A 15,212-nucleotide genomic window follows, 5' to 3' on the forward strand; every position below is an offset into this window, starting at 1 on the left:
TATGAGAAACACTGACCAACAAAAGCAAAACAGCAGCCCTACACCCAAATTCCTGCTCTCCACACAGGGACTGTGCACTCAAACCCTCCAGGCAGCTGAGGCTGCTCTGTCAAGCACGTGGAGCTGGGTACATAAAATGCTTTCACTGGGGTTTACCTTTGCACTCAGTAGTATTCCTCCTGACCTCTCAGTTATCACTGCCAGCTCCTGCATACCAGATGGCTGGGAAAGGAATTGCTGCTGGCTCTGGACAGGGCATTGGACACTGTATTGTCAGTTCCCTGCCTCTATTGCTCACCTCCTTTTCAAATCTCCCTAAATTACTCTTGACCTGACTTTTGTTTGGAAAAGTCTGGACCTTACTCAAACATGGAGAGAAAGATTATTGAACATTTCCAGTTCCCCCACTTGATCTTTCCTTCAGCTAGGCTATGTGCTCCTCTGTCCCAACATTTGCTGTAGCCCTGAATGCAGCTTTCTGTGAGTTTTAATTCACTGGGACTATTGAAATGATTCACTGGGACTACAGATAGACAGGGAGACACTTGCAAGGGTGGGTCTGTAGTCTGGGCAGCATTATTTCATATACTCAGGACCTCTTGGGCTTGTGGGGGCAGATTTCAGCAGAGCTCTCTCTGTAGGACCTTTGTTGCTCACAGGCAGATGTAACTGAACCTCAGTGGTGCCCACTGATGAATTTCAGACACTAAAACCCAGTGTGAGGCCCAGACAGCATCCCAAATCTGTAGAGGCTGTATAGGGGAGCTGGCTTACAAGAGAGCCAGGGGCTGGCCAGCACACCAACCTCACCTGGCTTGCCTGCTCCCAGAATAGCATGGGAAAAATCCAGCTCCTGAGGTACCTGGTCATAGGCTTCACTAGGGACTGAAGCATAAGAACAAGCATTTAATTGAAATACAGAAAAAAAACCCCAAAAACACCAGGGAAGGCAACAGGAGGGGTGGAGAGTCACATTTGATAATACGATTTTTATTGTAACAGATTTTTTATTGTAACCCAGGTTGGCTGGGTGGAGGTGACTGGAGAATGTCCAGGAAAAGGGCAGGGAATGGAGTCTTTCCCATCTTTCTGTGTGCCGGCCAAAAAGACTAAGGTTCAGTTGACCAAATTCTATGTACAACTGAAAGCTAAATCACAATTCTGGTGTTTACAGTGTGAAAAGAAGGCACACTTTTACAAGATTTCAGTGTTTACAGACATTCTCTAACTAAGTCAGTCTACCCACCTCACTTCTGTTGTAAATAACCACTTCCTAGATACGGTACATAGTAATACAGATGTAAAATATTTAAAATAATTCAGGTAGTCTGCTCAATATTTTGAAGAGCATCAGTTGGGTTAGTTAGTCAAGTGCCTAAACATTAAAATGTAGCTTTATTTTCAGTTCTTTGAGCTCTTTTTGAAGTGAGTTAATATTTTCTACATATGAAAACAGTGTTGTATTTCACACAAGATTAAAGACACAACATGATAAACCCTTGCCTTGTTCCCGCCCTTTTGCCTGAAAAATGCTGATATTGTTGTCAGTGTTAACTTTTGTCCTTGAAAATTTTGCTTTCTCTTCCACAACTGTTACAGCCTTGCTTTGAAATCCACTTTAAACATCTGCTTTCTCCTTCTGCATTTTCTTTTATTAAATGCTCAGCAGTCTGACTTCTACAGCATTATAAAGGTATGCGTTTTCTTACCTCTAATTTTACCTTCAGATTAAGTAAATTCTGATATCTTTTTTATTGTTGCTGCCCTTTCTGTAAGTTCCACACACAGCATTTCTGTCTCGTGTGTTGGGCATTCTCCAGCACATATATATTGTGCTGGAGAAGGGGAGAAATAGATCTGGCAAACACAGCATAAAGTACGAATTGCTAAGTGCTTCCAGCTTAATTAATTTAATTATGTAGCCCAATGATCGATGTAATAAAAATGAAGCATGCAGGCACATTGTTCAGGGGAGCACTGGCAAGCAAAGGGCTGAGCTTTAGATGTAATTTTTCTTCCCTTTAATTTCTTTGTCTGTCACAGGACTCAAGAGCTTATTACCATTTGCTGGACCAAGTTGCCCCCAAGGGAGATGAAGAAGGCATTCCAGCTATTACTATTGACATGTCAGGATTAAGGGTAAGATGAGATAAGTTTGGAGTAAATGCCGATATTTTCTGTCCATTACTTGCATTCCTGGCCAACACAGGGCTGCACTGGGATGTCAGAACCAGCAAATTCTTTCTTGCATTACAACACAGTCTTGTAAATCAGAAATCAAAGCTTCCAAAGAATTAAAGAAGAAAAATTAAGAAATATATTTGGATTTTTGTTAGATAGTAACTCTGAAACTTCAGCAACCATTTAATCACATTGATAAACTACCAGCATGTAACAAGTGTATTTAAATACATTTGTCTGTGAATTTCATCAAACCATCACATTTATATAGAATATGGCTGTAAAAGCAATATGGTGACGTGGTTGAATCACATTTGAAAACGCAGACTTGCCATTAGTGAAAGTGGGAACAGGAGTAGCTGTAAGTCCATCAAGGAGCTGCTTTAGCAGCTAGCAGCCCACAAGGAGAGCCAGGTGGGGCGGGTGCAGAGCTGGAGCAGGTGGTGCTGATGTCCCGTTTGTGCCGGGCAGGAGAAGGACGATGTGCAGCGAGCCGAGTGCATGCTGCAGCAGGCGGAGCGCCTCGGCTGCCGCCAGTTCGTCACCGCCACCGACGTCGTCCGCGGCAACCCCAAGCTCAACCTGGCCTTCATCGCCAACTTGTTCAACAAATACCCTGCCCTGCATAAGCCAGAGAACCAGGACATCGACTGGGGCTCCATTGAAGGTCAGGAAAATGCAAATATCTCACGGTGCACCGTGATATTTCCCATGTGTTTTTCTTTCTGTTCGTGGTTCAGTGCGCTGTAAATTCAGTTAGGGTTTCCTCCCAGAACACTTCCCTTACTGAAGTGTGGTGTTCTGCAGGCCTTTGATTGATGTGTCTGTTGTTTTAGGTGAGACAAGGGAAGAGAGGACATTTAGGAACTGGATGAACTCCCTCGGCGTTAATCCACGTGTAAATCACTTGTACAGGTAAGATGAGGTATTACACTTCATTCAGATGATAAATACAGCCAGCAAGTTTTTATGCAAGAACATAAAAACTTCTGGGCCCTATAAGAATATATGCTGCTTTGTGTTTCCCAGGAAACAAAGTTTACCTCTGCTAATAGTTGAATTGCGTTTCTTTCCTCTGCTCTTTGGACAGTGATGTATCTTTTTTGTTGTTTTCAGTGACCTGTCAGATGCCTTGGTTATCTTCCAACTCTATGAAAAGATCAAAGTGCCAGTAGACTGGAACCGGGTGAACAAACCACCATATCCTAAACTGGGTGGCAACATGAAGAAGGTACAAAAAGTTAGAGTAGCTCCAGCAGTGATGCCTTATCCTCAGTGAATGCCTAAGTCGTATCAAAAAACAATGTGGGTATTGATGTTGCTCTCCAGTCCCAAGGACAGAACCTTAAATGATTTTTGTGCTTAGTCAGTGGATAATTTTTAATTCTGAAAAAGAAATATACATTGGACTCACTCGCTCTATTGACAGGTGAAAAATATTTGTTAAGTAAAAAGACTTGACAACTTTTGTATCAGTATTTAGAAACTGTATTTGCAGATCCCTTTTGCTACTGCTTTAGGCACTGATTGTAATGCATCTGGACCATGAGATGCATGGCACCAGCTTAATTGCAGCTGTCTGGATCACTGGCCTCCACATCAAATGAAGACAGTGATGATAAGCATTCTTGATCAGATGCATCAAGAACCGATCACACAGTTGCTGCTAAATGCAAAGCTTTCTCCCAGCTATCTGGATGAGTAATTGCATCCAGTTAGACCAGAGTGATCAACCAATCTAAAATATTGGCTGGGACACTAATCCTTTCTCTCTCTGCAATGCCATGATGCTGGAGCTACTACCCATGAGCCATACACTTTTATTTTCCAGGATAATCTGCTTTTCAGGCCCTAATAATGAAGTATAGAATTTTCTTCTATGTTAAATGTTCAGAATGGTATTTTTGGGATGGATCAGCCTGCTGGTAGTCAATCAGCTGTTTTATCACAGAGCCCCAATGTTCCTGTTTGCCCAGGAGGATCTGGGCTGAGGTATCCAAAGAATTTAAAGTAATAGTGTCTTGTCTTCTTTCTCTTTTTTTCCCCCTATATTTTTGACCTTGCCATTGTCAGCTTGAAAACTGCAACTATGCAGTGGAACTGGGAAAGAATCAAGCCAAATTTTCCCTTGTCGGCATTGCCGGGCAAGATCTGAACGAAGGAAACCGTACGCTGACGCTGGCCTTAATCTGGCAGCTGATGAGAAGGTAGGTCGGGCAGCCACGAGCCTCAGAGCATTTTGGAGGGCTCAGTTTGCATTGCAGTAGTTTCCCGATGCCCTCACTGAGGAGGCTCCACAGGCTGCAGCCTTCTCACTCCTCCGTTTGCACTTCATTGCCAGAGCACAGTGACCTTCTGCTCACTCCTCCTTAAGGATGTGAGCAGAGCACATCTTGTGGGCAAGGCCATTACAGTCAGCTCATGCAGAAGATTGTTATTGTCACCATCTGCATTGCAACAAGAAATGTTTATTGCATAGAGGAGAGGAAATGAAGTTAAAAGGTCTTCGTATCAGGGAACAGGGACAGTGTCCCAGAAACAAGGAATTGATGCAGAAGTTTTGTAAGCTGCTTCCTGAATGGGCATAACTCAGTACCTCTCCCCATTTTAATGTAATTCTCTGTGTGTGCATGCTGCTGTGTTTAAGAGTGCTGTAACTGAAAGTAAAGAGCCCCAATAGTTAGGAACTGAATACATACTGAATTCAGACTATAGAGAGAGGTAGAGGTTTATCAGTAAGGTAGTTAAAATAGGGATGAGGTGATTACTTATCATCAGTTTGGGATATCTTTCCAAGGTGTATGCTGATATAGAAGCAAAATACTCCAGGCTTGTTTTTATGCAGAAAGTCAGTCTGGGGTGAGCAGAAGGATTCCCTTCTATCTCTAAAATCAATGATTATTTTTTAAGCACTATGAGAATGAGTAATTTACAATGAGATACATTGAGAGGAATTCCAGGGGTTTTAAGTGACCAAAATTTTTAACATTCCCAGAACAGTGATTAAGGAATTGGGGATGAATGAAACTCCTTAGATTAATAATTGTGTTATAATATAAATCATACATACTGTGAGTGTATGTGAAGCAGAGGAATATCAGATCATTGGGATAATCCCAGACATGCTGTGCACATACAGGACAGTTCTGGGGTTACAGCAGACTTTGAGCAAATATTCTGGCTTCTCTCTTAAGGTACACCCTGAATATCCTTGAAGACATTGGTGGTGGAGAGAAGGTCAATGATGAAATCATTGTCAGCTGGGTCAATGAAACACTCACTGCAGCTGGGAAGGATTCAACCATCTCCAGTTTTAAGGTACAGGTTTTTTCAGAAATCCCTGCTCAGGAATCTCCTATTCAGAGTGCTTGTGTGTATGGTATACAGATGTGTGTATGATACACAGATGAGTCTATGCACATATACACACACTCTATATTTTGATATACCTCACTACATAGCTTGATTATTTTTCATTCCCTTTTAAAAGCTTGTTCAAATACACAGGTTTTATTTAAGGGACTTTATTGTGAAAAAGTAATAGAAATATGATATGACCACTACAGGAAACACCTTGAATTCCATTTTGCCTTGGGAAATCAAAGGACAGAGACGGGAATGATGACTGGAGTTAAGAAAGAACTGCTGTGCTGTTGGTTATGAATCAACAGCAATTACAAATGGCAGTATTAAAATGAACAATAGCAGTACATTTATAACCTGGTAGTACCATCCAGGGGTACCTTGCCCTATTTTGCAAGGTACCACACAAACACAGAGATGGACCATTTCTAGAGCAATTCCAATTCCACTAACCACATATTATCTAAGTGTGGTTAGATACTTCCCAAGCTAGGGAACACTCACATGGATATAAATCAGCAGTTTGCATCTGGCAAGCACAGATCCATCAAACTTCATGTAATGAGTTCAGGAATCACACAGCTGGTCCCTCTCACCCCTCCCATCAGCAGATGTCTATCAGTGTCATCTCCCCACAGGAAGAAAATGCACTAGCCCTGCACCCCATATTTTGCTTTAATGACATTGTATTCTACGACAAGGTGGCCTGCTTCTTGGATGAGGGAAAGGCTGTGGATGTCATCTACCTGGATTTTAGTGCAGCCTTTGACAGTGTTTACCACAACATTCTCCTGGAGAAACAGGCTGCACATAGCTTGGGCAGTTGCACTGTTTGCTGGGGAAAAACTGGATGGCCAGGCCCAGAGAGTGGTGGTGAACAGAGTTCCATCCAGCTGGCAGCCTGTCACCAGTGGTGCCCCCAGTTTTGGGCTCAGTGTTGGGGCCATTTAACATCTTTATTGATGGTCTGGACAAGCAGATCAAGTGCATCCTCAGTCAGTTTGCAGAGGGCACCAAGCTGGGTGGGAATGTTGGTCTGCTGAAAGGCAGGAAGGCTCTGCAGAGGGATCTGGACAGGGTGGATTGATGGACCAAGGCCAGTCGCATGAGGTTCCATGAGGCCAAGTGCTGCTGGCATCCTTCACTTGAATCACAACAGCCCCAGGCAGTACTACAGACTTGGGGAAGAGTGGCTGGAAAGCTGTCCAGCAAGAAAGGACCTGGCAGCGCTGGTCAGCAGTGGCTGAGCATGAGCCAGCGTGTGCCCAAGTAGCCAAGAGGCCAATGGCATCCTGGCCTGTAGCAGTAGTGTGGCCAGCAGGAGCAGGGCAGGGATTGCCCCCCTGTACTCAGCCACACCTTGAATCCTGTGTCCAGTTCTGGGCCCCTCACTACAAGAAAGACGCTGAGGTGCTGGAGTTTGTCTAAAGGCAACAAAGCTGAGAAAGGCTCTGGAACATAAATCCTGTGAGGAGCAGATGAGGGGGCTGGGGGTGTTTAGCCTCAAGGAAAGGAGGCTCAGGGGAAACCTTATCACTCTCTACAGCTGCCTGAAAGGAGCCAGGTGGGGGCCAGTCTCTTCTCCCAGGTAACAAATGACAGGACAAGAGGAACTGCTCTTGAGTTTGCAAATGGCCAGGGATAGTTTAGATTGGATATTAGGGGAAGTTTCTTCCCTCAAAGGGTTGTCAAGCCCTCAAACAGGCTGTCTAGCAAAGTGAGTCAGCATTACTGGAGGATTTAAAAAATGTGTAGATGTAGTGCTTAGGGACATGATTTAGTGGTGGACTGGGAAGTGCTAGATTAAGGGTAGACTTGATCATAAAAATATTTTCCAACCTAAACAATTCCATGATGTTTTCTCCCTTGGGTAAAAAGAAAAAAAAATCCTTGAAAGAGTTTTTAGTCTGTCTTAGATAAAAAAATATTCTAAGTAGCCCTTTGTGAAGATCTAAATGGTATTTGACTGAACTGTCCATTGCTCTTGAGTCTAGACTCTGGCTTTGTGGGAGTTCTGTCATCCTGTTCTTGCATTTAATTTCATTTTTTGTCTATGCAGGATAGCAAAATCAGCACCAGCATGCCAGTCCTGGATCTCATTGATGCCATTCAACCGGGGTCCATCAAGTATGACCTCTTGAAAACAGACGACCTGAATGATGAGGAGAAACTAAATAATGCTAAGTATGTTTCTGCCAAGTGGCACTTAGCATTACCTTCTTAGGTTGGCCTAACTCTGTCTTTAAAAACTATTCTGCTGTCATTTTCATCTGGAACAACTTCATGTGAGAAATACCACCCGAGTTAGAAGCATGCAGGCTGGGAGTTAGGTAGTAAAAAGAGTGGAAATACAGTGTGTAATGTTGTAGTTCCTGCTTCCCAAATCCCCTGAAAGGATTGAAAGCACTTGGTTTCACAAGCTCCTATTTTCTCATATTAAATTTAAAATTCTTTCAGATATTAGGGAACAATGCCAACAAATAGTGAACAGGGATTAGTGACAGCTCTTTAGTCACCTACAGGTAGGACAAGGGCATATTTAAGAGAGAAAGGGGAGGACAAGATTCATGCCTGAAAAACTGGTTCTCTAGATGTGGATATTGATTTTTTTTTTTTCCCTGAATGCAAACAATTTCCTAGCAGAGTCAATTCTGGGGGCATCTCCCTCTCCTTTCAGAGTTACACAGATCACCTCCTGGTCTGATCATCAGTTTAATTTCTCTTCTATGCAGTAACTACAAAGGAGAAAAGGATGACTGTAAAGCAATCAGAACTGCCATTATTTTTGTAAAGACTTTTCCCACTGTTCTTTTTCCTTCTATTTCCTACCATCTGTTCTCTTTATTTTCTTGCAATCCTGTGTGTGCTTTTCTGTGTACTTTATTTCTTCATTCCTCTGCTGTTCTTTTCCTCATTTCCCACCCATGTTCCCCCACATTCCCAATGCTTCTCTGTATTTTGGGGAAAATTTTGCAAATGTATGTGCTCTGAAGTGGAAAGAACCTGGGATTTTCTAGCTTTAAAAAAAAAAAAAATAGATAGAAGAGACAAATTCACTGAAGAACAGCCAGGGGCTTTGAGCAGGGAGATGGGAATGTCAACTTGCCCTTCCTGGGTATAATTGAAATAAGTCCCCAGATGTTGATTTCCACCAACATAGATTTCCACTGACATCAGCCTTCTGCTTCTATCCTTGCAAGTTTGTTTATGTGCAAAGTCTGAGTCTCAGAGATTGAGGGGAAGCAAGGTCATAATGGCTGGATTTGAGGATAATCTTTTAGGGGATGGAAGAGTAAATGTTTCCTACCAGGATCTGACCTGCAGTCTCCCATCCTGCAGGTAATCAGTGCTCTAACCAACAGGGAATGCACTCTGCCTTTTATTGGAAATGTAGTTCTTTATGAACCTGTCTCATACATTCCTACAGAAAAGTCTAACTTTGGTAAATCAGTGAAACCCACTCTGGAATTGATCATGTAAAACACTTAACGGGGGGGAGTTATTGCTACTGCACTAATTTCTGTCTTTATGTTTTCCTTTTTTTCTCCCACCGCTGCAATGCAGATATGCCATCTCTATGGCAAGAAAAATCGGAGCAAGAGTCTATGCCCTTCCAGAAGACCTGGTTGAAGTAAAACCCAAAATGGTCATGACAGTGTTTGCTTGCCTTATGGGAAAAGGAATGAAGAAAGTTTAAAGCACAAAAGACTTGCACTGATGCCTGTTATTCACCCTTTAGATACCTTCAGACTGGATGCCATTCTCTGTATCAAAAAAATATGCAGGGTACTCATGCTTTTAAGGCATGAATGTTATACATGGTTCCAGGTCGTACAGAAGCTGTGTATTCACATGTATCCAGGAAATACTTTGTTGCTTGATTTCTTTGCCTTATTTTTCCACTTTGCTAGCTATAACCATTTCATGTTCCTAAACAAGTTTTTGACATTGAGGCCTAAGCATATCCTTTCATTAATGGATACCAGGGTTTTCTGTGGAGGTCATCCAGTGACACAAATCTTTTAGGACTATGAAATGTTATACTCTGCTTCTGCCTGAAAATATCCTCATGCTTTTCATAGCATTTCTGCCATACTTACCTTCTGTTTGCACCTGGGATAACAAAACAGGTTTCCTCAAGCCAATGCAAGTAGTAGTAACTATTTCTGGAGAGGTAGGATCCTCTGAGGAAATTCTTGTGGAAAGAAAGAAGTGTTTGGTGTCTGTGATGTGCTGCTGGTATGTAAACTGAGCTGTATTTTTCCCTGCAAGTTATGCCTCTGCCATCTATGGCATTACTCACAGATCACATTACTGCTCACCAAAAAAACCACACTGCAGCCTGGTCCTCCAAGAACATCCAAACTCTGGAACTTTTGCAACAAATATTCTCTAAGGGATAATTCATTTTTATGTCATAGTATACTTTAAAAAGATTGCAAAGCATGATAGAAATGAAAGCCATGTTAAAGAAACTGAGGGAATGTACTCAGTAGCAATACAATGAGAAGGGAACAAAGGGATGCAGAATGACATATTTATGTGGACAATAAAAATTCAACTGTTAACTTCACAGACTTGCACTCAAGGGGCTGTGACTCTGATTCAGGAGAGCATTTCTACCTGTGCTAGCATAAGAAACACATACTAAAATGCTCCCCTGAACCCAGGCTGGGATCCTCAACAGAGCTAAATCAGCTTTGCTTTGCAGCTAACAAGGCACTGTAAATTTGCCTCAGTTGAGGTCCTAGCCCTGTCTATGGATAGTCAGTGGGATATATTTGCACTGAATCTCTTCCTTGGCATGAGACATTTACTGGCCTTTATGTGGATTTTACTGTGGTGAAATGCAGAAGGAGGGAATTTTGCCTTAATGCAATCCCGTTGACACAGTACTCTCCCTCTCCCCCTCCCTTTCCTCCAGCCCTTCAGAACTGCCTTAACAAAGAACCAATATTCTATGACATGAGAAATCTCTCCAAATAAAATGTTCTATGAAGCCAACTGTGTAGTCCTTGCTTTTAGTAGTGGATGTGCTAGTCGGTGTGTGTCATGGAGCCGAAATGGGGACAGAGGTAAAAATTATCTGTGGGCTCACTGAGAATGTGGCTTGTGCATTGTTATTGAAACCACAGATTGCAGCGAATGGAAAGAATAATTTCCTAGGCCATTTGTGAAAATGCCACTCTGAGACACTGCCAAAGATGGGACATTGTTCTGGTTGGACTTCCAATATGATTTCCCCATTTTGTGCACTGCCCAACAAATGCTTCTTTTGCCCAGGTACCCATAAATTCTGCTTCTTTAAGCATTCTGCAATGCAAATACACTGCTTTGTTTCTGCAGGAATGGCCAGATCCTGATCCTGATCAGATCTGACTGCCCTTTTCCTCTTAAGAATTTAATATAGGATGAGAAAACAGCATGGGATGACAGCATCCTAAAACCCATTCTGTCTGGTCCCAGTATCTCCCAGTGCTTCCAGAGGAGGAGAACATCCAAAGTGCTATACTATGGAGACGTCACCCCAGCTTATTGCCCAGGAAGGGGGAGTTATGAGACCATGGCCCCTACATTAGCTCTCCTCCTCTTTTCAGGTGTAGCACCTGCTGTTGCCAGAGAAGAGGGGTGGCACTGAAAAGGCAGCTCCTCCCCCTTTGTGATTGACTTGGGAGTCCTTCAGAGGTAAACCAGAGAGAGGAAACTCTGACTGCAGAGCTTCTCTCAGGTGGGATGACTGTGTTTTGCGTGAGTCGCAGGCACGTGTGTGCATTTGCAAAATGAAGGGGCCATTTTTTGCTGGATAAATGGTACAGATCTGAAAGGACTGGGTAATCCTGCCTGAGGACAGCCCTGCTTCAGGCTCCTTTTTTCAGGGAGATGGTGTCACCCCAGCCTCGGGGGCAGTCATGAAGGATGAAGTAGATGACAGATTGGACACGGCAGCAGAACCAGGGTGAGAAGGATGGCTTTTCCCTTGACCCCACATGAATGCAGGCATTTGCCATCCCCAGACAGTAGAAGGGTTTTTCAGGCATTTTCCATTCACCAGCTCCTAGAAACTCAGCTTTTTGCATAGGGGTAGGATTTTTAGAGGAGTCTGCTGAGATGGGTAGAGAGGAGGCTTCCATACATCATGCATTCCCACTGGGCAAGGCGTAGGACTTCAGGGGCTCTGGGGACTGAAAGCTGCCTCTGCCTCAGGCTCTGGAGAGGGGCCCGGTGATGTACGGTGTTATTTGAACCATGTTTTGTGGAAGGGGCTGCTTTTCCTCCTCCTCAGCATCCCAGCACCCTGGCACGCATCCCTCCCCGCTGGCAGCGCTGTGCCCGCAGGCTTTGGGGAGCAGCATGGCCGGGCTCCATCCCGCACTCCGCAGCAGGGACAGCCACCACGAGATGGCACTCCCTGCACCCGCAGGGAGTAGATGCTGATGGGGTTAAGCCTATGACAAACATTACTAAAAATACCAGCCAGGATCCGGAATTTTTTGCTGTTGCTTTCCTCAAACTTTTTCCATCCCTCTTAGAGAAAACAGCTGTCTTTGGGATTCACTCCCAAATCAAGCTGGCTTTGTAAGCACTTCCATTATTGATTTTCATTGCACAATTAATCATGATTTTCAATGCTTCAAAAAGGCTTAGACACTCCCACGAATAAAAATAAAGCATCAGCATTTAGACTAAATAGGAGAAAAATCCATGAGGGCAATCAATCCACATGCCTCAGGGTACAGGCTGATCACCAGATGGACTTAGAAGGAAATGTCCCCCCACAGAGTAGTAAAGCATAATTAGGTGTATGATGAGGATTTTACACCTTCTTGTAAATCATCTACCCTAGCTAGAAATCATCTGTTCTAGCCTTAGAAAGGGGACAGCAAGCAGTTTGGCTGGCTGCTGTGCTCTTGTAGAGATAAGGTTGTCTCTGTTTCCTCCAGAACTGGGACTGAACCAAACCCCCAACCTGACATCACTCATCCTTCTAAGAGCAGCTTAATTCTGTTATGAGCCTAATCACAAACTTCAGGTCTTGGTGTCCACTGCTGCCTAAATGAGCAGCAGCTTTGATCTGGCTTCTGCTTGGAAAATAGGACCTTTGGAAAATAGGTCTCTGTCAGCTGGCTGCAAAAAGCACTGGAGCAGTGCTGGTCCTACAGCAAGTGCCAGTGACTGCTGCTTTCAGCTTGATGGAGAAATGGGTCCTGGTGCCTCCAGTGCTGCAAACCCATATGCTGAGTTCCTCTGAGTCAGCTCTCTGTCTTCTCCCACTTCTGGCAGCCTCCTCCACCATATGAAGAACAGACTTGCCAAGAATTTGGGAGCATTTTCCTTCAGGCTGCTCAGCCACTCTAGCTCAGTGCTTTTCCGGCAAGTAAACAAGGCAAGCAGCAGAGAGCAGCACCAATGCCTAGCTCTCATTGCCTGCTGTGTGGTGAGCCACTTTGGAGCTAAAATTTACCCACAAACATAAAAAGCTGTTCAAGAAGCAGGATATGAATCAGAAGAGCACTGTGTACTAGTAAAGTGGCATCTGTGGACTTTGTACAGCTTAATGTGAGAAAACTGTGAATTAGGGCCAAGCTCACATTATAATGCTCTACATTTTTTTATAATTGTCAATCAGTGCTCCGTGGTGGTTCTCTTCTGCCACCAGGAAAAATGTGTTATTTCCCCTGACAATTCCTTTGCTGCTCTGAAAGTAACACACAGCTCTTAGATCTCTCCTTTATATTTACAGAGGACTGTTTTTCATTGCATCTTATTTATTTTTTGTGCCCTGATAACTTTTCAAAGTGCTTTATGGGAAACCTAATTTGTAACCAGAGTGCAAAATACTAATACTATTCCAGATCCATGATAAATTGTCCAAAGCTGAGAAAGGCCAGAAATCACACAGGCCATCTGCTTACTGGTGTTACTACACTATGCCTGAAATTTTTAAAAAGAGCAGAAAGCTGCATAACCAATCTCACCTAGACACACTGAACTCTCTCAGGACAGGCACTCATTTCATGCATTTTTTAAGGATCTAAAGAAATACAGCAATGAATATCTGTAAATGCACAAAGCACAGAGAGGAGCCCTACACATCCACTCGGAAAATCTCCTAGCAGGTGCTTCATATGTGTGGTGCTGCTTTGATTCATGCAGGCAGAAAAGCAATGTGAAAATGAAAAGCAAAACACCCTGCATGTCTGAGAGGTGGTGAACAAGACTTAGGAGCGCCAGCCTTGCCATGCCTTCTCCTCAAGGCCAGTGTTTGCTTGGGTGACAGTGAAACCATCCTGTGGTTAGGTAATGTGCCAGTGAAAGGCTCAGTCAGCCACAGCAGGGAAAACAGAGATTCCTGAGGAGGTATGCAGACCCTGCCCACTAGTCCTACCTCCACTGCTTGCTGCACTGTCAAATCACAATTGGTATTAGGGAAACGTGGCCTCAGTGTCCCATAATTCTTCTCAGACATATCTGGGGTGATACTGTCCATGCAGTGATCAGATCCTGCATACCAGTCAAATGCCTGTAGAAAATTTCCAAATTTGTAGAAACTTCGCAAATTTGTGGTTGGAGCCAGATTCTAGAGCAGTGGTGGTTGTCTCTGCAGTGTGGATCTGCTTGCACAGATTGATGGTGGTGGGGACCACACCAGCTGAGAGGGGTGAATGAAAGAGGGCAGGACCTTTGCTCTATGGGGTTTCTCTTCACCAGCAGCCTCAAACAGGCCCTGGCACCTTTCAAACAGGTCCCAGCATTCTCTAAAAGCCCAAAGGAAGGGTCCACCCTTCTAATCTCTGCCAGATGCTGTGCAAGAAATATGAGCAAGTGCAAGGAGTGCAAAGAAGAAAGAAAATTCAGTAGGTCCATCCAGAGACAGGCAGAACAGATCCCTGCTCCAGGGCTAATTGCATTCCTGGTATGTGCACACATAACCTTTGTACACAGAGGGGAGATAGGCGTGCATCCATTCACGTGCAGCTTGGCCAAAGTGTGCTCTCTGTAGGGGGTACTTGGACACCTTCCTCAAGTGCTCAGAAGTTCTGCTTGGAGTGCTCCTGGGACTCTCTTTGATATCCTTTGTTTACCAAAATAAAACTTGCCTTGCAAGTTTTCCTTGCTAAGACACTGGCAAATAAGTCAAGGTGTACTGGCAAAAAGACAACATGAGTCACTTGGACAACGTGTTGTTTGGGGGGTTTATAACAGACCTTCAGGAAGCAGAGCTCATGAAGAAAGAGTTTAAACAGTACAGACACCTCCCCAGTTACCCCAAACCATGCATACACTGTAGCAGCTTTCTCTCTGCTAACCCAGGAGAGCTGAATAGTAAAGAAAGTAAAAGAAAAAATTTAATAAATAAAATAGGTTGGCACAGCAGAGTCTTCAAAAATGCCAAGGAAATAAGCATTTCTAGCCTCTTCTCATACCTATCAGCCATGATTGAAACATACTGCTGAGGTGTGTTTCCTCCCAGGTTAATCCATCATTTTCTAGCACAAGCAGCATCTGATTTTTATATTTGAGAATGATGGGAGGGAGAAATGCCAGAACAACAGAAATTTAGACATAGTCCAGATTTTCCCCTCCTGGTGGTTTCATGGGCTGCAAAATTGTTTCCTGAATGAAATAACAGAGGTTGGTGACATTGGCCATGTATGCAAATGATCACA

General features: G+C 43.6%; 1 protein-coding gene across 3 annotated transcripts in view; it reads left to right on the top strand.

The window, feature by feature from the left end:
- Positions 1-10,548, top strand: part of LCP1 (lymphocyte cytosolic protein 1) — a 50,461-nt gene extending 39,913 nt beyond the window's left edge. For all 3 annotated transcript variants that reach the window (XM_018908661.3, XM_009102948.4, XM_018908662.3), the window contains exons 9-16: positions 2,044-2,139; positions 2,653-2,848; positions 3,018-3,096; positions 3,298-3,412; positions 4,255-4,388; positions 5,376-5,499; positions 7,604-7,728; positions 9,109-10,548. In XM_018908661.3, coding sequence (XP_018764206.3) covers positions 2,044-2,139; positions 2,653-2,848; positions 3,018-3,096; positions 3,298-3,412; positions 4,255-4,388; positions 5,376-5,499; positions 7,604-7,728; positions 9,109-9,241 — 1,002 coding nt within the window. In that variant the 3' untranslated portion in view covers positions 9,242-10,548. The remainder of the gene's footprint in view (positions 1-2,043; positions 2,140-2,652; positions 2,849-3,017; positions 3,097-3,297; positions 3,413-4,254; positions 4,389-5,375; positions 5,500-7,603; positions 7,729-9,108) is intronic.
- The last annotated feature ends 4,664 nt before the right edge of the window (positions 10,549-15,212 follow it).

This window comes from Serinus canaria, chromosome 1 (assembly GCF_022539315.1).
Source record: "Serinus canaria isolate serCan28SL12 chromosome 1, serCan2020, whole genome shotgun sequence".
Classification (NCBI taxonomy): Eukaryota; Metazoa; Chordata; class Aves; order Passeriformes; family Fringillidae; genus Serinus; species Serinus canaria.